The sequence below is a fragment of the Tenrec ecaudatus genome, chromosome X (genome assembly GCF_050624435.1).
Source record: "Tenrec ecaudatus isolate mTenEca1 chromosome X, mTenEca1.hap1, whole genome shotgun sequence".
NCBI lineage: Eukaryota > Metazoa > Chordata > Mammalia > Afrosoricida > Tenrecidae > Tenrec > Tenrec ecaudatus.
In genome coordinates, this window is record NC_134548.1 from 117,312,150 (window position 1) to 117,333,076 (window position 20,927).

Genomic DNA, 20,927 nt, shown 5'->3' on the forward strand with positions numbered 1-20,927 from the left:
ACAGATCCATGGAGTGACAACTGGGGATGGAGTGGCTCAGATTCCAGCTACAATTTGCAAAGCTGGCAACTCGAAACCACCAGTGGCTGGCTCCTCTGGAAAAAGATGGGGCTTTCTACTCCCCTGTATAGGAACCTCACAGGGACAGTTGTGCCCTGTCACTATGTCATTGATTCAATGACAAGGAGGTATTTTGGGCCAACAGATGAGACAAGTCTACCTTGGGAGACTCCTGCCTGCTGTCTGCTTTACCTCAGGTGGTGTGGACAATTGAGAGAAGCAGGCATATGATGCTCAATAATTGCTAGATGAATGTGTCAGTCACTTCTCTTCAGCCTCATCCTGATACCCCTCGGCTGAATGTCTTCGTGTGCACTGAGCTACCTTAAAACAAAATGCCATGCAGGTAACCTGCGGAGCGTCAGATGGAAACCACACTTCACCAAAAGAATACTCATGACATTATTTTAACATGAATTTTGTTTGTAGGTATCTGATTTCGTTTCCTTCCTTTATGCCTTTTGTGAAGGCCTGTTACCTACCACAAGGCCACTTTAGGCCTTTTTCTCCAGGCTCTCTTATCTCACGCTGCTTTCGAGAGTCTTGATGATAATCGCCCTTTGATAACTTTCTTTTTTCATTCTGAGGCCCGACTGAGCTTAGCTTGTATCAGCCACGCTCGTTTTGACTTTACCGGAGACTCTCGGTGAGACCTACCATTTCTCACTAGTATGACTGTGAATCTCTTGAAATGAAGTAGAGGTTCTCAGAAACCATTTCCATGTGATTTACAGAGTTTCCACTCATTGCATCATTTTCTCAATTGCCTGGGAGCGTAGCATTTCTTAATGATACAAAAGGTGTGCGCAGAGGATCCGCTCCTCAGCGATGAACTGTCACAGAACCCTTTCTTACCATGACTGCTTTTCCCTTCCCTTGCTTCCAAATACCCCTCCCAGCGTGCACTTTAATTTTGGAGTCAGTGGTTCCTTGCCACTCATTAAAACCTAGGCTTGCAAATTTAAAAAAATGTATGGAATGGTTTCTTTAGCCCTTATTTGAAAAATCTAGACTTGAGAAACATGCCTTTCCAAATTTCCTCTGAAAGAAACCCTGAAATTATAAACTCGCCATCTGAGGGTTTAGCCGCGTATTATTTTCTCCTAGACTTAGCTGCTGTTTTATTAAGAATTAGGTGCCCCCGTCCAGTGAGAAATCAACACTGGTTCTGGGAATTGCAAAACCTTCACCAGTGCTACTTATATATTTATGTGTGTTTGAGAGAAAGCATTCATTCATAAAGCTAATTAATATCCAATAAAGCTATAATACTCGATCTCTCTGATTACCCAATATTTTGATGGTAGATTTCTTTGCTAGTATAATAAATCAAATTGTCAGTCTTTTGCTGACTAGTTTGCTCATTCCCCATACAACCTTTGGAGCTAGACTGCCAAGTTCAAGTTCTGGCTCCTGTACTTCCTAGCTACGTGATCATAGGCCATTCCCTTAGCCTTCGTCCGTAGAGTTTCCCCAGCTGTCAAATGGGGATAATTCGTATGCCCACGTCCTAAAAGCCATTGTGAGGGCCAAATGAAATACTCCATTATGTGACTGGGACATCAAGCTTGGTAAAGTAGAAGGACCGTGAAAGGGAGGAAGGTCCTTGACAAGATAGGTTGACAGAGTGGCTGCAACAATGAGCTTAAACATAACAATTGTGAGGACGTCCACAGACCAGGCATTGTTTCCTTCTGTCATACACACAGTCCCTAGGAGTCAGATCCAACTCAGTGGCCCGTGACCACAGCATATGGGTCTAGCATATGGAGAGAGCCCCAAATCAGGAAATGGAACCAAGCTCACTGCCACGGAGTCCATGCTGACTCATAGAGGCCCCTGCAACTGGTTGTGGGAGTAGAAAACCCAAACTTTCTCCCATGGAGCTACCGGTGACTTCGAACTGCTGACCATGCACATTTCAGCCTAACTTGTAACCATTATACTTCCAGGGCTCCGATTCAATAGCCAATAGACATTAGTATAGCTGTTACTCAGGCTAACTCTGGTCATTATATACAGAGTTGATTTTAACATACCAATTTTGTATTATTTTTTTCAAAAATGTGGGTTCTACAACCAAAACCAAAAGCCCATTGCCATTGGGTCTGTTTTGAGTAGACTTACCCTCACAAAGTTTCTGAATCTAGGGTGTTTATGGAAGGAGACTGCCACATCTTCCTCTCGTCAAACTACTATTGGGTTTGAAGGCAGACATTGTAACTGCAGGGGCTCCAGGCTCTGTGACATTGTCCCCAAGTGAATTTTGTCAACTTTAGTTTTCCGATCTAAATTACACAACTTGAAATCAGCTAGGATAGTATAACGCATGGCCGAGTATACTCTGACTCAGAACAACCCTGTAAAGCGGAGTAGAAATTTCCCTAAGGGGAGTTCCAAGGCTGACAATCTCGTTGGAAACAAACCTTTTTCTGGCAAGTGGATGGTGGGTTTAAACTGCCAACCCTTTGGTTACCTGCAGAATGCTTTAACCACTGTGCCACCCCGGCTCCTTTGATATATAGGCAAACCTGAATTCTGATCGTTTCTATTTTACAAGAGTCTGGGAAACAGCTTTTTCCCATCTGATGCCAGTGGCTGCTCCAAAGTAGCTCATGCGTCACCACTACCAGCTCACTGACCTTACAGGTCAGCAGAGTGGGCAGCTGGAAACGTGACCTGATCAGATGCCAGTGTTCTCAATTTCTGAGTAATAACAAACAAAGAAAAAGAAATTTGGTTTCCAATAGTTCATTGAGCTGCTGAAGAAAAAAAAACACAACAAACAACTGAACATTGATTTTTCTCTGTCATGACCAGGTGGGAGAGGAGGAGACCCAATTAGGTAGAAAGGGAGAGACTGATTTCACTAAATCCAAGCACAGGTCGGGGGATTCATTTCCAACATTGATGCTATCAGGCCAGCTGTGGGAGATAGTGCCAATTGGGGAGGTTCACTCTAAGAGCAGATGGCATTGTGAGCCTGAATGAGGTGGATCCTGATAAGGGTCTATCCATTAATTACAAATGGAGGGTTTAATTTCAGATGTCTGTGATAAATTCCACCAAGAGTGTCTGCCTAAAGCTGGTAACCATAGGGATCAGGCAAATTCCAATTACTAGATTATGTCCAGTGATGAAGCTAATGGAAATGAATGTATTGTTGGGGCCCCTTGAGAACAGTAATCTTGTAAAAGCTCTAACCAGTCCTGAGAGCAGAGAATTGTCTCCTCCTTTGTGTCCTCTGCTCACGGAATTTAGCTGAAAATACAAAGGAGCTGACTTTATCTCACTTTGTTCATTGTGCTGCAATTGTTTTATGTGATGTGGTCTGAGCCAAGCAGCTTAGCCCCATGCTCCTTAATCCAAAATGATCCCGGCATCTACTGCTAGCTTTTCAATAAGCTGTCCTAGGGTAGATCCAGGAGCAAGTGCACCAGGACCTGAAGGCAAATCCCCAGGGAGAGGCAAGCAATGCTACTGCTTTGCTGGACCTGTTCTTAGCCTGCAGCCTGGCACATTTTAAAACTCAATCAAGTCGGTTCATGCCCCAGGTTGCTTTAGAAGTACAGTTGTTGATAATTACGAACCAAATCTAATTTCTTAGCCTGTTGATGTTCTTCATTCTCCTTCCCCAAGCACCACCTTTTTCTGCCTTTCATTTCTAATACGTGATTTGTAATGGGGAGCTCAATACCATTCAATATGATTTTGGAGTTCAAAGAGAAGTCAAAACCGGATAAGCAAAGAATGACATAAACACTTCCAGCTGACCTCAATCTGAACAGAAAATTGCAGCGAAAGGATATTATTGTTATTTTTAAGGTTAAATCATAACCAATTCATATATATATATATATATATCTAAGATTTCATTTTAATCCATTCATCAGTGAGAGCACCACTACCCAAGGGAGGTGTGCAAACAACAGACTGTGGGATAGAGCCAGCCTGTCACCTATTTCTGAAAGTAGATTGTTACTGGAGCACAGTCAGGTCCATTCATTGATCTGATCAGTGTGTATGATGTTCCTTCTAAACTGGCAGAGGTGCGTGAACCGCAGCGCCTGCAATATGTAAATGGTTTGGTTTTGATTTTGCCTTTGTATTTAACCAACTCAAGTCTTCACAATTTTTGTGAACATCTGCTAGGGAAAGCACATGTATGGAACCCCTACTAGTAGTCAAGGTCCCCCTCATCTGATCAGAGAATAGGAAGGATGCCGCATGGCGTCTTGTGACACCCAAATGCAAACTTCATGCTGCTGAGTAGATTCCAAACTTGTGGAGGATTGCCAAGACTATAAATCTTCATGGGACCATATAGTCTCCTCTTTGTTTCACAGAGCTGCTGGTAGGTTTGAACATCTAACCCTGTGGTTAGCTGTCCCAACGCTTACCTGACAATGCCACTAGGGTTCCTGTGTATTATAATAGCCTCTGGGAAAACTTTTACTAATTCTTGACATTTTAAACTCATGGTATTCTTAGTACCTTCACCTAAAATGTGGAATGGGTGTGGTATAGTTCTAGATGATGTTTTCAGTGATTAACACTTTGGAATGGGTTAGTTTTCCAAGGTTAATTGATCAGTGACCTAGAAGACCCAAATGTTCCATGGTGAGAAATTTGATAAAACTCAATGATTCAACAAAAACCAAACTCACTACCATACAGGCGATTCTGACTTATGGTGACCCTATATGACTACAGAGAGAGAGAGAGAGAGAGAGAGAGAGAGAGAGAGAGACCATGTACAGCAGAGTAAAGCATTCCTTAAGGGTTTCTGAGTCTGTAAATGTTTATATTTACACATATTTCTCCCATGGAGTGACTGGTGGTTTCGAACTGATGACCTTGTAATTAGCAGCCCAACATAAAACCCACTGTGCTACCAGTGCTTCATGATCTATATAGAGGCCCTGGTAGTGCTATGGAATAGGCTGCGACTTACAAGGTCAGTGATTCAAACCCACCAGCTACTCCAAGGGAGACAGATGAAGTTTGTCTCCTTCTATATTGATTTACATCTAAGAAACCTGTACAGGGTCACTATGAGTCAAAATCAATTCAATGGTAGTGGGTGATGATGGAATCTATATATAAAAATCCGGAAGCAACTTCAACAGCTACTCTTTGGTGTCTGTCATTATTGTTTCATTTGTCCTGAACATTGTCTCTCTTTTTTTGAGCCAACATTTAAAACTTCAAGAGCTCTTACCACAAAGTCCAGATGGCTTATTTCGCTTTAAAAATTAAACACTGGACCTCTTATGACCACTGATAGGAACAGAGTACCCACTTTCCCCTTTCAAGAGTGTGTTCCAGTTCCAGTTCCAATATCTCCAGTGTGACAGGTGTGGCACCTCTCCTGAATGCCAACTGAAGGTTGGGCATCAATGAGCAGTTACTAGTGACATTCACTGTTGCCATCACCAGTTATGAGATATAATTCAGCAATTCAAAACAAATTGCCATAAATGCTATTTTCCTTCGATGCACTGCTCTATATACTTACACTTGGCTTTCTTCCCTCATTTCCCTGACCTCTTGGGCCCTTTTTGTAAACCATAGCATGAAGTCCAGATGATTATCAAAAGCCTCTGACCCTCATTACACAGCCTTTTCTTTACCATGCTGTCCTCCTGACAGTTCATGGTCCCTGCAGCACGGGGAGATGAAAGCAACAGGATGATGGGGGCGGGGAGGGAGAAGCATCAGGAGGAAAAGGAGTAGAAAACTGTGTTCTACAGGAGTCCAGCAGAATCTCCATTTTCAAGCAATAAAATCGTTAAACTGTCAGGCAGAGATTGTTCTTGGGTTGCGAGACCTCAAGTGAGTTCCATGCGGAGTCCCTCTGATAACTCTCCCTTAGATTCCTGGAATCTCTGCCTTCTGAGGTGGCGATGGGAAAGAAAGACACAAATGGTAGGGGCCAGATTGGTTAGCAAGAGAGTTGATTTCTTAATTTGCGAAGAGGAAAGGGGCTCGTCTTTGGCTAAATTATAAATCTGTGTCTAGACCTGTGCCAGATGCTGTGGGCAAATAAGAGCAGACGAAGACAGCTCTGCCTTTAAGGAGGTCGCATTCTCACTCAGGGCCAAGACATGTGTAAGGCGATTAGAAGAGTAAAAGGCAATGCCAGAGACATGAGAGCGCAGGTGCAACCTAGTACTCACATTAGAGTGATCAGCAAGAGAGAAGATCAAAGTGAGGAGGAAGAGCTATGAAAGGAGCTAGGGGTGGCAATGGCCTTTGGCTGGCAGAGAAAAAGGGGGAGAGGTCCTTTCTACCCGGGGCATTACAAGATCATGGGAACCCAAAGAGCAATAAGGTGGGTGTGCCAACCCATGAGGTGATCAAAGTGATTTCAGGAGAAAAAAATGTAGGATGGAGAACTTAGTGGATCAGCACAGACCTGAGAAAAGAGTTCCACTTTGGCGCCACATACCCAGGAAACTGAATGAAGGAGTGGGATTAGATGGCACCAGAGAGCATTTCATAGGTCTAAAGAGCAACCTTTCCACTTCATGACTTAAGTGGGACTAAACAGGATCCAGGGGTACCATTTTGTTTCTGGGCCAGGCCTGGCATCCTTGGCACATAGTAGAAAAGAGCAAGCATTATAGAGCCAAGAAGGAGAGCGAATGGAACAAAACCGTGGTAGGGAACTGTCACACGCCTCAAATCGCAAAGAATCCTGTGCTGCAAGTGATTCCCCATCCTTCTAGTCCAAGGCAGAGATTGGGGAAGGGCACTGCTCACTGAGATAGGGCAGATTCCCAGATCGAAGCTCTTTTCCTCCTGGACAAACTGTGATGAATTGCTCTTAACTTGAGACTTTGTGCTGGATGTGGTATTGATTTTCATTTCCAAGTCCACTCAGAACGACTTCTGGGTTAGCCTGTAGTTTAGGCTAATTTTTTAGATTATTCTTTCCAATGTCTCATTTACTTTACAAGCCCATTGCTCATTTTCGGCAGTCTTGTTGGTATCTACTTCCTCGAAATGCTTAACAACATTCACTCGCTGCTTCACCCAAACAATTGATGACCAAAGTGCAGCCAGCTCCCAGCCATCCAAAAAGGTAGTCAAGGAAACCAATCGAACTCCCACTCCTCTACCTTTTCCAACACCCTGCTTCAGGCCACTTCCTAGGTGGGGAGGCCCTAACCCAAGGTGGGAAGGAGGCGCCTATGCTGAAAAACCGAAACTCATGTGTTTGTCAGGTCTCCAGCAGCTGTGGGTTTCACCTGAAAGAAAAAGAGGCAGTTTTGAGGGTAAAGAGAAAGAAGTTATTGATTGGAACAAGATGTATCTATTCTGTGAGAATTTCAATTACCCCTGGTCTCTTCAGATAAAAGAAGTATTTGGAACTGCTTTTTGCCCCCCTTAAGATCAATTCTGATCAGCCTTCCACCATCCTCGGCCCATGCACTAAAGGGCTGCACCCCTCCAGGCGCCTGGCCCTGACTTTTCCAGTTCTCCCCAGCCAGGTGCTCTTGATCCAACCACATTTCAACTCTTCTGTGGATCGAATGGAGCCCTGGCGCCTTAGTTGGAGAAAGATGAAACTTTTGAATCCTGTCAATAATTAGAGTCTATGAAATCCAAAGGAGCAGTTGTATCCTGTCCGACAGGGTCAATATGAGTCACAATCGACTCGCTGGCAGTGAGTGGGTTGGTGGGTTTGATGCCTTTGTAGGCTATATCTTGGGCTTCCATGTCCAAAGTCAGTAGTTTGAACCCTCCAGCCAGTCCTTGGGAGAAATATGAGACTTCCCGCTCCCATAAAGAATGTACAGCCACAGACGCTCTATCACATAGGGCTGCTGTGAGGCTGAATCGACTTGATGGCAGTGCGCTTGGGCTTGATTTTAGTTTAATGATCTGCCTCAGTTCCTGAGCATTTGCCAGGTCTCTGAGGAGACTCTGCAAGGTCATCTGACACGCTCAACCAGAAATGCCTCTGAGTAAACAAAGAACCCCCGTACCTATCACCCCTGATGGGTATTTATGCCACATGTTCTTGTTAGTTGCTGTCAGTCCATGTGTGCAGAGCAGAGTCGAACTGGTCCATTGTATTCTCAAGCTGTGCCATTTCAGAAGCAGTTGGCCAAACTTGCCTTCTCAAGAGTCTGTGGTTGGATTTGAACCACCATTCTTTTGAAAGTAGCCAAGCATTTAACTACACCATTTAGGGACACCATGCATTGCCTCGTAGAAAAGTTCCTTTGCTATGAGTAACTTCTCTAAGCCAGGAAGTCCTCGCTGATGGAGCACACCTTCCAAAAAAGAATGACTTATCTCTACCTCCCTGGGACCTACAGGAAGTTGGACAAACTGTCTGGCTTTGGTCTTTGGTCCTCTCAAATCCCACATATGAAAGGACTTCAAAAACATAATGGGATAAAAATTGGATTAAAAGAAAAATTTTCCCCACCAAGCCTTGAGGATGATGTTCCTGATTAGAGTAGCCAGTCCACAGAGAGGACCACATGGCCGACCCCACTATGAAACACACCGTCCTTCACTAAACCATAGCCCTACAGGGGACAACACTGGAGACACAGTGTCGGAATTTTGCCCGATCTGATCCTACCACACCGAGGCAAAACACTAAGAGGGTGCAACAGAAAAGCAAGGGATTGGAGTGGCAAGGGAATGCTGAAAGTGGACTTTGGGGCCAGGACGTGGTGCCCCAACAGACTGGACTGGAAAACCCTCCTAAAAGCCAACAAACAGTCCTTGAACTAACTAGCTTTTCTTATTGTGTTTTGTTTTGGGGTTTTTTGGCATTGGTTTGCTGTTGATGTTTTGTTGTATATTGTTGCTTGGTTTTGCTCTGTCTTGTTTTTGTGCGTGTTATTATCTCTGCAGGTCTGTCTATATAAGATAGGCTGGATGAACAATCTGGAGGAGAAAACAACAGGGGGACATGGGAGATGAGGAGGTGGGGGAAAAGGTAGTGGTGTTGGCAAATCCAGGGAAAAGGGAATCAGTGATCCAAATCAGTGTTCAGGAGGGTGTAGGAGGCCTGGAAGGTGCGATCAAGGGTAATGTAACCAAGAGGAATTACTGAAACACATATGAAGACTGAGCATGATAGTGCTACAAGAGGGAAGTCAAAGAAAATAAAGGAAAGAGCTAGGAGGCAAAGGGCATTTATAGTGGTCTAAATAAAAGCATGTACATATGTAAATATATTTATATATGAGGATAGGGAAATAGAACTATGTGCATATATTTTTAGGTTTAGTGTTAAGGTAGCAGAGGGACATTGAGCCTCCACTCAAGTACTCCATCAATGCAAGAATACTTTCTCCTACTAAATTGGAATTCCATAATGCTCACCTTCCTGACACAATCACTAAAGACAAAGCGAGTGAATAAACAAATATGATGAAGAAAGCTGATGGTGCCCAGCTATCAAAAGATATAGCATCTGGGGTCTTAAATGCTTGAAGGTAAATAAGCAGCCATCTAGCTCAGAAGCAACAAAGCCCACGTGGAAGAAGCACACCAGCCTGCATGATCACGAGGTGCTGAAGGGATCAGTTATCAGGCATCAAAGAACAAAAAATCATAATATTGTGTGCTCACCTCCATGATACCATCGTTGAAGACAAATGGGTATAGTAGCAAATGTGGCGAAGAAAGCTGATGATGCATGGCTATCAAAAGATATAGCATCTGGGGTCTTAAAAGCTTGAAGGTAAACAAGCGGCCATCTAGCTCAGAAGCAACAAAGCCCACATGGAAGAAGCCTACCAGCCAGTGAGACACTAGGTATTGAAGGGATCATTTATCAGGCATCATCAGAACAAAAAGTCATGTCACTGTGAATGACGGGGGTGTGTGGAGTGGAGACCCAAAGCCCATTTGTAGGCCACTGGACATCCCCTTACAGAAGGGTCTTGGGGAGGAGATGAGCCAGTCAGGGTGCAATGTGGCAATAATGAAACGTACAACTTTCCTCTAGTCCCTAAATTCTTCTCCCTCCCCACCACTATCATGATCCCAATTCTACCTTACAAATCTGGCTAGACCAGAGGATGTATACTAGTACAGATAGGAACTGGAAACACAGGGAATATAGGGCAGATGATCCCTTCAAGACCAGTAGTGTGAGTGGCGATACTGGGAGGGTGGAGGGAGGGTGGGTTGGAAAGAGGGAACCTATTACAAGGATCTACATGTGACCTCCTCCATGGGGGACGGACAACAGAAAAGTGGGTGAAGGGAGACGTCAGACAGGGAAAGATATAACAAAATAATAATTTATAAATTATCAAGGGTTCATGAGGGAGGGGCGAGCAGGGAGGGAGGGGAAAATGAGGAGCTGATGCCAGGGGCTTAGGTTGTGAGCAAATGTTTTGAGAATAAGGAGGGAAATGAATGTACAAGTGTGCTTTACACAATTTATGGATGCATGGGTTTTGATAAGAGTTGTATGAGCCACTAATAAAATGATAATTTAAAAAATTTTTCCTACAAACTATTTCCATACCCCGGTATTGACAAAGGCAATTTGAGGGAGTCTTTTCTTCTTCCCCAGGACTTTATTTAGTGGCATGGCATGATCTTTAGACCTTTGAACAAATATTCCTGCAATCTCTACTTCTCAATTGGACCTGAACACATACTCTGTACTGCAATGTGCCATTTTTATATCAGTGTAATCTACCCAATCAAGAACCAGACCGGCAAGAGAAAATATCCCTTGTTCTCTATTTGTCCACTATGCCTAAGATAGAATTAACTAGATATGTTGTTGTGTAGTTTCTGAGCCAAGGTTTAGAATCAGGCTATCTGGGTGCCCCGTGGGGTTTCTAAGGCTATAAATCTTTACAGAAACAGACTGTGACACATCGTTCTCTCATGAACTAGCTGATGGTTTCAAACTGTCAGCCTTTCAGTTAGCAACGAAGCCCTACATTAGCAATTAATGGTCAAAGAGGGGAATTGACCAAGTGAATGGTGATTCCAATTCCTAAATTATCAATATTTGGATGGGCCCTAAGGGGTTCTGGTTAGGCTGTTGGGGAAATGTTCTACAGTTATTTGAAAGGTTGCAAGTTCAAACCCACCAGCTGCTCCCTGAGAGAAAGATGAAGCTATCTGTTCCCATTAAAATCTAAAGTCTACAAAATCCAGCATAGGGCTGCTGTGAGTTGAAATGGACTGGGCGGCATTGTGGTTATTGTTGCTTCCCGAAGGAGCCCAGGTGGTGCCCTGGGGGTGGAGTGGATAGAAGATGGGTTACGATCTTCATGGTAAGCCATTCAAAACCACCAGTAGCTCTCAGGGAGACACACTGGGTGCTCTACTCCCAGAAACAGTTACTGTCTCAGAAACCCCCCCCCCACAGGGGGTCGATCTAAGTCAGCATTGACTCAATGGCAGCTAGAGGGGCATAATATGCTGAGCTGTTCACAAAAGATGAACTGCTCTATGGGATGAAGAGGAGGCTATCTGGCCCTGTAAAGATTTAAAGTCTTGGAAAGCCACAGGAGTAGGTCTGTTCTGGCCTGTAGGGTCACTGTGAGTTAGAATCAATTTAATGGAAGTGTTTGTAATCGTTTCGAAGCCTTTATCCTGCTTTTTGATGCTTCTTGTTTTCTTGAACCTAGGTCCCCACTCTGATGATGGACACCCAATTCTCAGAGTTCACGCCGGATATTACTCCTATAATGCTGGCTGCCCACACCAATAACTATGAAATCATCAAATTGCTTGTCCAAAAACGAGTCACCATCCCACGGCCCCACCAGATCCGCTGCAACTGTGTGGAGTGCGTGTCCAGTTCTGAGGTGGACAGCCTGCGCCACTCCCGCTCCCGGCTGAACATCTATAAGGCTCTGGCAAGTCCTTCACTCATCGCCTTGTCAAGTGAGGATCCCATTCTAACCGCCTTCCGTCTGGGCTGGGAACTCAAGGAGCTGAGCAAGGTGGAGAATGAGTTCAAAGCTGAATATGAAGAGCTGTCCCAGCAATGCAAGCTCTTTGCCAAGGACTTGCTTGACCAAGCTCGGAGCTCTCGGGAACTGGAAATCATCCTCAACCATAGAGATGACCACAGTGAAGAACTTGACCCTCAGAAGTACCATGACCTGGCCAAACTGAAGGTGGCTATCAAATACCACCAGAAAGAGGTAAGTGGAGCATTTTGCTTTGGGTGAAGTTTACTTCAGCTGTCCAGAGCACAGAACAAAAGAGCCAGAGTCAGGATGTTTCTATCACTTAGCAAACAAAGGGTTAGATAGGCTTTAAAAACAACTTGGCCCATTCATTCAAGGCACCTACAGCCTCTGCATTTTTTCATTATGGCCAGGTAAGTGGGGGAAAATACTGGTCATCTGGTTCCTTGATAGGAAAGCATTCATTCAGCAAATGCCTATGAAGTGCTACTCTAGATGTTTGGATACAGGAAACTGCCTCTGCAATTTACAAGCTAGTGGTTAGAGATGATGTAAATGATCAAAATTCATTCTACCTTAAATACTGGGGCCCTATGTATTTGCGATCTGAGAAGTTTCACTGTTTGAATACTTGGTAAATCTTCACACAACTGAAGTCCCTAAGCAGGAAGGCAAAAATATGCATTCGAAAGGTGGAATCATACTCAGTGCATTCTACTCCTGTTTGAGGTTAGTGTAGCATCTTCTATGGAGGCTGTACCTTTGTCTGAGATGGCATGATTTCTAGGCTAAAAGAGCTTCCCTTCTTGAGGCTGAGGGTGGGGCAGGAGAACAGTTCATACAACTCACTGAAAAACCAGGCTTGGCTTCCATATTTACAAGCTATGGTATTTTATCAAAAAATGTTGGGAAATCGTAATCTTAATTTGGTTCTTTTAAGGGGACAGCATGGTACAATAAAAAGAGCAGAAATTATGATTCCTGAGTGACTGAGGACATAATTCCAACTTGCTAATTCCCTCACATTGTCAGCGCATCATTCTTCTTTATAAGATGGAAATGATAGCAGCTCCTCGCCCGCATAGGCTGTTGGGGCAAAATGAGAAAGTCTAGTGTACAGCAGCAAACACATGGCACCTGTGTTACGCCGGGTGACTAGGGAAACAAGTCCAGTGGCACTCATCTATGTGTGAGAAAGGGCTTTATATAAAGATGCTCTGTATATCAGGAAAGCATCCCGGCCCAGTCCAACTCAAGTCCATAAGGCCGATATTAGTCCATAAGTCCCTCTGAAGACAACGCAGTCACATGCAGTGCTATAGAATGCAAGAGTATCACAGGCTGGGGGTGGGTGGATGGTGCACAGTCTTTTGGATCAGATGTTGGTGGTAGCATTGCAGGGCTTGGGCAGCTCTCTGGGTAGCCAGCAAGAAGTAAAGTGAAGGCAGAGAGAGAGGTGGGGTGGGGGTTCTCCAGAGAACTATATGGCTAAACTACATGCATATCTTTTTACTGATGCCATGTTGGCAAAAAAAAAAAAACAAACATAACTATCACAGCATCAAAACCCACTGCCATTAATGTCAAGTTGATATCAACTCATAACAACCCTATCAGACAAAATGGGACCTATCTCATAGGGTTTCTAAGGTTATAAATCTTTTGAGAAGCAGACTGTCAAATCTTTTTCCTGCAGACAAGCTAGTGGGTTCAAACTGTAGACCCTTCAGTCAGCAGCCTAGCCTTAAACCACTGTGCCACACAGGCTCCTACACACAGACAGTGAACTCTATTTGGCTTCAAAGGCCATGTATTACTGTGGCTATCCATAAAATAGAGGCCTCACCATACCACAAAGTCCCTTGTAGAGCAAACTTGGTTAAGGATCCAACTACTGTTAGCCTGCCCTATAAAGTACTTTGATGTCCATTTCAATCTCGTTCCCATGCTATCTAGAATCAGACCAGAACAGATTGAGTCCACAGGTGCTTGTCATCTCAAGGGCAACTGGCATCGCCATCTCTTCATAGGTCTAGGTTTGGATGCAAATCACATTGTGTGCTAACCTGATCCCTTCTCTTAGACACCCACACACACACAAACACACACACAACTACCATGTCTTTGAAATGAGGCACAACAAGTATTTGTAAGCGATATTTAAGGACAAAGGGGCTACAAGGAGTCGGAAATGATTGTACTATATATGCAGTATGTTGTTTTCTACCATCCATTTGATTCCGATTCATAGGAAAACTATAGGACAAAGTAGAGCTGTCCCGTAAGGTTTTCAATGCCATAATCTTTATGGAAGCAGATGGCCACAGCTGGGGTGGGCTGATAGGTAGAGTCAAGCCATCAACCTTCCAGTTGGCAGTCAAGCACTCAAGCATTGCACCATTAAGGCTCCTGTATTCAATATACTGTATTGTGCATGTATTAGGCCAGGTTGACTAGAGAAACAAATCCAGTGTCACTCATTTCTATGTAAGAAAGAGCTTTATATCAAAGAGTAGTTATCTATCAAGAAAACATCCCATCCCAGCCCAACTCATAGGTCTGGAAGTAGTCCATAAGTCTCTCATCAGACTCACTCAACCACATGCGATGATGAAGAATATAGGGACATCACAGCTAGTGAGTGAAAAGTCACATGAATTCAAGTTCAGTAGAAACAGGGCAGGACTCCAGCAGCAATCAGGGGAAAGGCGGCGGGGCGGGGGGGTGTTGTTTCCCAAGGCCCTTCTTTTTTTTCTTTTCTATTTTTGTCATTTTTTAAATCATTTTGTTAGGGGCTCATACAACTCTTATCACAATCCATACATACATCAATTGTGTAAAGCACATTTGCACATTCATTGCCCTCATCATTCTCCAAACATTTGCTCTCTACTTAAGCCCCTGGCATCAGCTCCTCATTTTCCCCTCCTTCCCCCCTCCCCACTCCATCACGAATCTTTGATAATTGATAAATTATTATTTTGTCATATTTTGCCCTGTCCGACGTCTCCCTTCACCCACTTTTCTGTTGTCCATCCCCCAGGGAGGAGGTCACATGTGGATCCTTGTAATAGGTTCCCCCTTTCCACCCCTCGACGTTCCCAGTATCGCCACTCACACTAGTAGTCCTTAAGGGATCATCCACCCTGAACTGCCTGTTTTTATGGTTACTATCTGTACCAGTGTCCATCCTCTGGTCTAGCCAGACTTGGAAAGTAGAATTGGGATTATGATAGGGGGGGAGCATATAGGAACTAAAGGAAAGTTGTATTTTTCATTGTTGCTACATAACACCCTGTCTGGCTTGTCTCCTCCCCGAGACCCCTCTGCAAGGGGATCTCCAGTGAAGGCCCTTCTTCTGAGAAGGTCACACTCCCAAGCCATCAGGCTGTGTAATCTGATTGGCAGGTTGGCTAGCACCTCTGCATTTTTGTATCTTCAAGTTGACATAAAATTATGTATCTATTATCAAGTGTTCATGAAGGAAGGGGGAGCGGGGAGGGAGGGGGGAAATGAGGAGCTGATATCAAGGGCTCAAGTAGAAAGCAAATGTTTTGAGGATGATGATGGCAACAAATGTACAAATGTGCTTGACACAATGGATGGGTGGATGGACTGTGATAAGAACTGTATAAGCCCCCAAAAATGATTTTTAAAAACTATGTATCTAACAGTGTGTGGGATTTTTTTTTACATGCAGTATGGTAGAGTGGTTATAAGGAGAACCCTGGATATCCTTACTCTGCATTTGCCACTTAATATTTTACAGTTCTTTTGCTGAGCCTGAGGTCACTTAACCTCACTTTCCTCTTCTGAAAAAAAAATTGGGACAACAAGAGTACTTATCTCCCCAGAGAAATGTAAAGGTAAAATAAAATAGAGCAGATAATGCTGGTATGCATAGCACAGTATTCCAGGTACAGTAAGCACTATATACATATGAATTGCTATTATTCATTTTCAGTGCTACACAGAGAGCACCCATAGTGTATTGTCTAATTCTTTGTAGTTCCAAGTGCATTTTAGAACATAAAGTGTTTCTAGGTGACAAAATAGTTCATGGAAACAGAAGTGTTAAAAATCCAATGTTAACATTTTTTGTTTCACAGGATAGATTAACTTCAGCATTTTACATACTCCTGAAAATTTGACCTAGCATTTATTTTCCAACAATTTCACTGCAGTATTTCATCGCCTTTGTATTGATTGATCATCTCACAACTACTATGTCACTTTGCTTCCTCTGCTCATATAACCTTCAATCGACATTTTAAATTATTGCTCCATTTAGAAAACAATGCATGACTTCTTCAATCTCGTGGGGGATTTGTACTGTGGAATCATCATTGGGTCCTACATTAATTTCCCTCCAACGTTCATTAAAGTTTTCATCACTTTTGTTCTCCAGTTTTAGTCCTTTAAATTTCCTGAAACTACCCTTATAGAATATGTCTACACTACTATATGTTCAGGCAGTTATTTCTCAGCAAGCGTTATACACCCTTGAATGTGCCAAGGGGTATATTTCCATTTATTCACTGAATTAAGCATCCAAATAATAACATATTTTATCTGTGACAATGGCAAAGTAGCACCATTTAATTTTTAAAAAAATATAGTCAGTGACAATGGAAAAGCAGTCCTAAAGCCTGCCCCCAGAGTAAGGCAAAGATGTTGTTGCATCTGATTTGCAGAAGGGTATCGATTACAGATAAGTCCAAAATCCATTTTCAGAGTCCCCACATAGATTAAGTTTCCATTGAATTTGCTGGGACTGGGCATGTCTATGAATCTGCATTGGCAAGTAGATTACCTCCAGCCCTCTGCTCAGGCCAGGAAGGAGCAGTATCCCTTAGGGTCTTACCTAGGTGTGTCCTTCATGAAGATCACTGTGCTGGAGATTGCATAGTCATGACTCGTGCCCTGGCTGCCTCAGAGAAGCCCTTGAACCAATATTGTAAGCACCTGTGTCTAAAATAATGTCCCAGTCATGGGCCTGATCACACTTTAGGAGTCCCACTAGTAACTATAACTCTGCCGCCAACCATGTTTTGTAACATTTTCTTTTGACATCCCATGTCTTCTTTATTTTTCATTATTTTATTGGGAGTTCTTACAGATATTATAAAAATCCATAATTCAGTTAGTTCAAGCATCATTATACAATTGCTGCCAATATAATTTCAAAACATTTTATTTCTTCTTGAACTCTTTGATATCAGTTCCCCTTTATCCCCTTCCTCCTTCACCATACCATCCCAGGAATGCTTAATTATCTTTCCCTATAATGGGTTGTGGGGTTTTTTTTGCCATATCTTACACAATCCAACATATCCATGTACAGAGAATTCTGTTGTCCACTCCCGTGGAGTGGGGCTATACAGCCATTAGTACCATCAGCTCCCCAGCGCCCCCTCCCATCCCCCGCTCCTCCTGGACCCTCAGGGAGCCATTCCTCCTGTTCTAGTTTCTGTCTTGGCTTTCATGAACCTCATGATCTTAAATATACAAATGAACATATGCAATTCTAACATGATTAATGAGGTAAAACAAAAACCATCATAGTAAGGGGAGGAAACTATTAAAAAACTAGAGGATAGTTATTTGTTTCATCAGTGCTATACTATTCCCTAGATTTATCATCCCTTCCATGTGGCCCTTCTGTGAGGGACTGTCCAATTATCTTACAGGTGGGTTTTGAGTCCCCACTTTGCCCATGCTTTCACATCACTTTCATGGCTTGTTTTTGAACTTCTGATACCTATCCCCATCAACACCTCATGATCACACATGCTGGTGTGTTTTCTCCATGTGGGCTTTGCTGCTTCCCTACTAGATGGCCGCTTGTTTAACTGCAAGTCTTTAGGAACCCAGACACTGTAACTTTTAATAGCTGGGCACCATCAACTTTCTTCACCCCATTCATGTATGCTCCCATTTTGTCTTCAGTGATCATGTCAGGAAGGTATCATACAGTGCCACATTATTGGAACAAACCTTTCTTGTACGGACGTAAGATTTAAGTAGAGGCCCAAAGTCCAGTGCTTCGGTGTGTGTATATATACCTATCTTTATTCATTTATATATTTGCATATATACATATCCATAGTTATACCTATATGTATAATTTTTACGTTCTTCTGTTCTTAAATGAATCTAATTTTATCATCCCATTATATTTACCTCAAGTGAACTCAAATTTTTCAAGTAATATATTGTTCCTCAAATTACATGGCAGCATACAGTTTTTGTGTACTATTCATCAGGATTAAAAAGATATTGACATCTTAAATTGATCACACCTCAGGATCTAGTGAAGCACATTTTGTCTGAGGGTTGCTCCTTGGTAGCTCTCACAACACACTGCAGAGTATTTTTTCAAAGGCCATTTTTCTCAGATGAACTCAGGTCTTGGCTGGTAGTAGAATGGAAGAGAAATTAGTTCCAGGCCCAGAACTAACCAATGGAGTAGCAATCTCTAAATGTAAGCGGGATGACTGAGTTAAAAAAAAAGAATTGTCCTTTTATCTCACATGTGATTCCAATTGGACCACAGAATCTGTCTTAGAGGTTCATAAGCCCTCACTGATTCCTAATACAGCCCAGGTCTATAGCTTGAATCTTATTAAAATTAATTGGGAATGGGATAAGACCATGGGAATTCATAACATCCTAGGATATGGGACTCAAATGAACCATCCCTGAGACTGGAAAAGTGAGGTCAGGGGGATGAAGTTAAGATAGAATGACTAACTTTACCCAGTTTGACCATAACTTTCCCCGTTTTACAGCTGAATGTTTCATGTCCAGGGGAGCTCCTCAGACCCAGAAAAACCAAAACAAGTGGGGCAAGCTAACTTAATACTTCATTTATATATGTACATGTCTGTATTTAGGTCTCTATGTATGCCCTTTGCCTCCTACTCCCTTCCTCTATTTCCTTATGCTTTCTTCCTGTCCCACTACCATATTCAGCCTTCATTCTAGCCTAACTACAGACATATACATATGTAAATTTATTTATGATTATGGGGGAAATCGATCTATGTGAATATATTTATATGTTTAGTAGTAGGGTAGCAGGTGTACATTGGGCCTCCTTGCACACATTCCCTTAATACAGCAACAATTTTCTCGGCTAAATGGTCATTCCATGATACCCACCTTCCCGACATGATTGCTGAAGACAAGCGGGTGCATAAGCAAATGTGGCAAAGAAAGCTGATGGTGCCCAGCTATCAAAAGAGATAATGTCTGTGGTCTTAAAGGCTTGAAGGTGAACAAGCGGCCATCTAGCTTGGAAGTAACAAAGTCCACAGGGAAGCAGCACACAAGCCTGTGCGATCACAAGGTGTTGAAGGGATCAGGTAGTAGACACCAAAGAACAAACATCATCATTGTGTGCTCACCTTCCCCATATAAATGCTGAAGACGTATGCGTGCATAAGTAAGTGTGGTGAAGAAGACGGATGGTGCCCGGCTATTGAGATATATAGCACCTGGTGTCTTAATACTTCATTTACATAGTCATAGGGAAACCACTAAAGAACAAAATAATATGATTAAAGCAGTAACATTAAAAGGTCCAGTAGCCATGGGTAGATGCTACCCAAGGGATTAAAAAGAGCTTAATTCAAGGATACTACCTTAATATGTACTTTCATGTCATCATATCACACTACCTAATATCATGGGAGTGAAGATGCTTCTTTTACTCTTTCCCAAAACCCTTCCATTAATGCTAAGTATAACCTGACAGACTATTCGATCATAAAGCATCCATTTTCTTTGAGCCTGCCAGTTCAGGGACCATTTGCACTTTAACTGATAGGAGAAAAATAAATGAAAAAATATTCCCCGATTGAAATAGTAAGGAAGAGAGTTGGGAGCGGTTATAGTAATAGTCAGACACCACCCTGACAAAGACTGCTTTGATTGAGGGAACCAGGGCAGCGACCATCATCAGCTGACCCTGCACTACTCACTCGCCTCTTGTCCCAGCAAGTCAGATTTGCTTCTTTCTGCAACACAGATTTAAGTGCTTTTCTCCTGTAAGTGAAGCCCTGTACTTCCATTCTTCCAGGGATTTTTTTTAACAACATGAATTCTTGGTTTATAGTAAGACTTTCTGAGAATTGAAGTTGTCATTAAATATTAATTGTGTAAAACAAACCCAACCCACTATCAATTGAGTCAATTCCAAATTGGTGACCCTAATTGAGAAAAGGGCACTGTCAATCATCAGACCACTTTAAAGCCTTGTTGCTATATTAGAATTTTATGACTCAAGCATAACCAATATCCAAATGTTTAACTTGGGAAAATATTACCAACGCTACTGTTAATAGCATCCTTCTGGGGGTTAACAGATAGGCTACTTCCTCCATGTCCACAGGCAGAAACAGTAAAGAGCAGATAATGTCACTTTCCCACTCACTATCTGATGCCATTCCGGCTGATACCCTGGTCAATTTTCTTGTAAAGTGTGGTTAAAGCTTTACACTGTACAACTGGAAACTTTCCCAATAGGAGGTATTGGGGGAGAGAAGTCAGCATCACGGCTTCCTGCATGAGGCGAAAGTACCCAACAATAAACATGTTCATACCTAATGTTTCTAACAGACATGCCTCTTTAAACTTGATCTAAGAAGGTTCATGCCACCAAAGGGGGTGGGGGGTGGGGCAGCAGACTTTTTTACTTTCGTAAATGAGCTTCAACAAAAGAAGCACGTGGTTACGGGGTTACCAATACGAAGTTGTATAAGGTAGATGCTTTCAAGAAAGCCTGATGTTTCTCCACGTTCTGTAAGAATCATATTATGAGAAATGACTGATATTGCCAGTGTTGGTTGTAATCTAGAACGATGTGTACTGATGTGCTTTCCACAGAGTTCATAAATGATACCTTTGATGAAAGGTACCTGCAGTACACTGAAGCGGTGTTTC

The 20,927-nt window shown here is 42.8% G+C and overlaps 1 protein-coding gene across 1 annotated transcript in view; it reads left to right on the forward strand.

Moving 5' to 3' along the window:
• Positions 1–20,927, forward strand: part of TRPC5 (transient receptor potential cation channel subfamily C member 5) — a 146,760-nt gene that overhangs the window by 23,028 nt on the left and 102,805 nt on the right. The window contains exon 2 of the mRNA XM_075538842.1: positions 11,694–12,215. Coding sequence (XP_075394957.1) covers positions 11,694–12,215 — 522 coding nt within the window. The remainder of the gene's footprint in view (positions 1–11,693; positions 12,216–20,927) is intronic.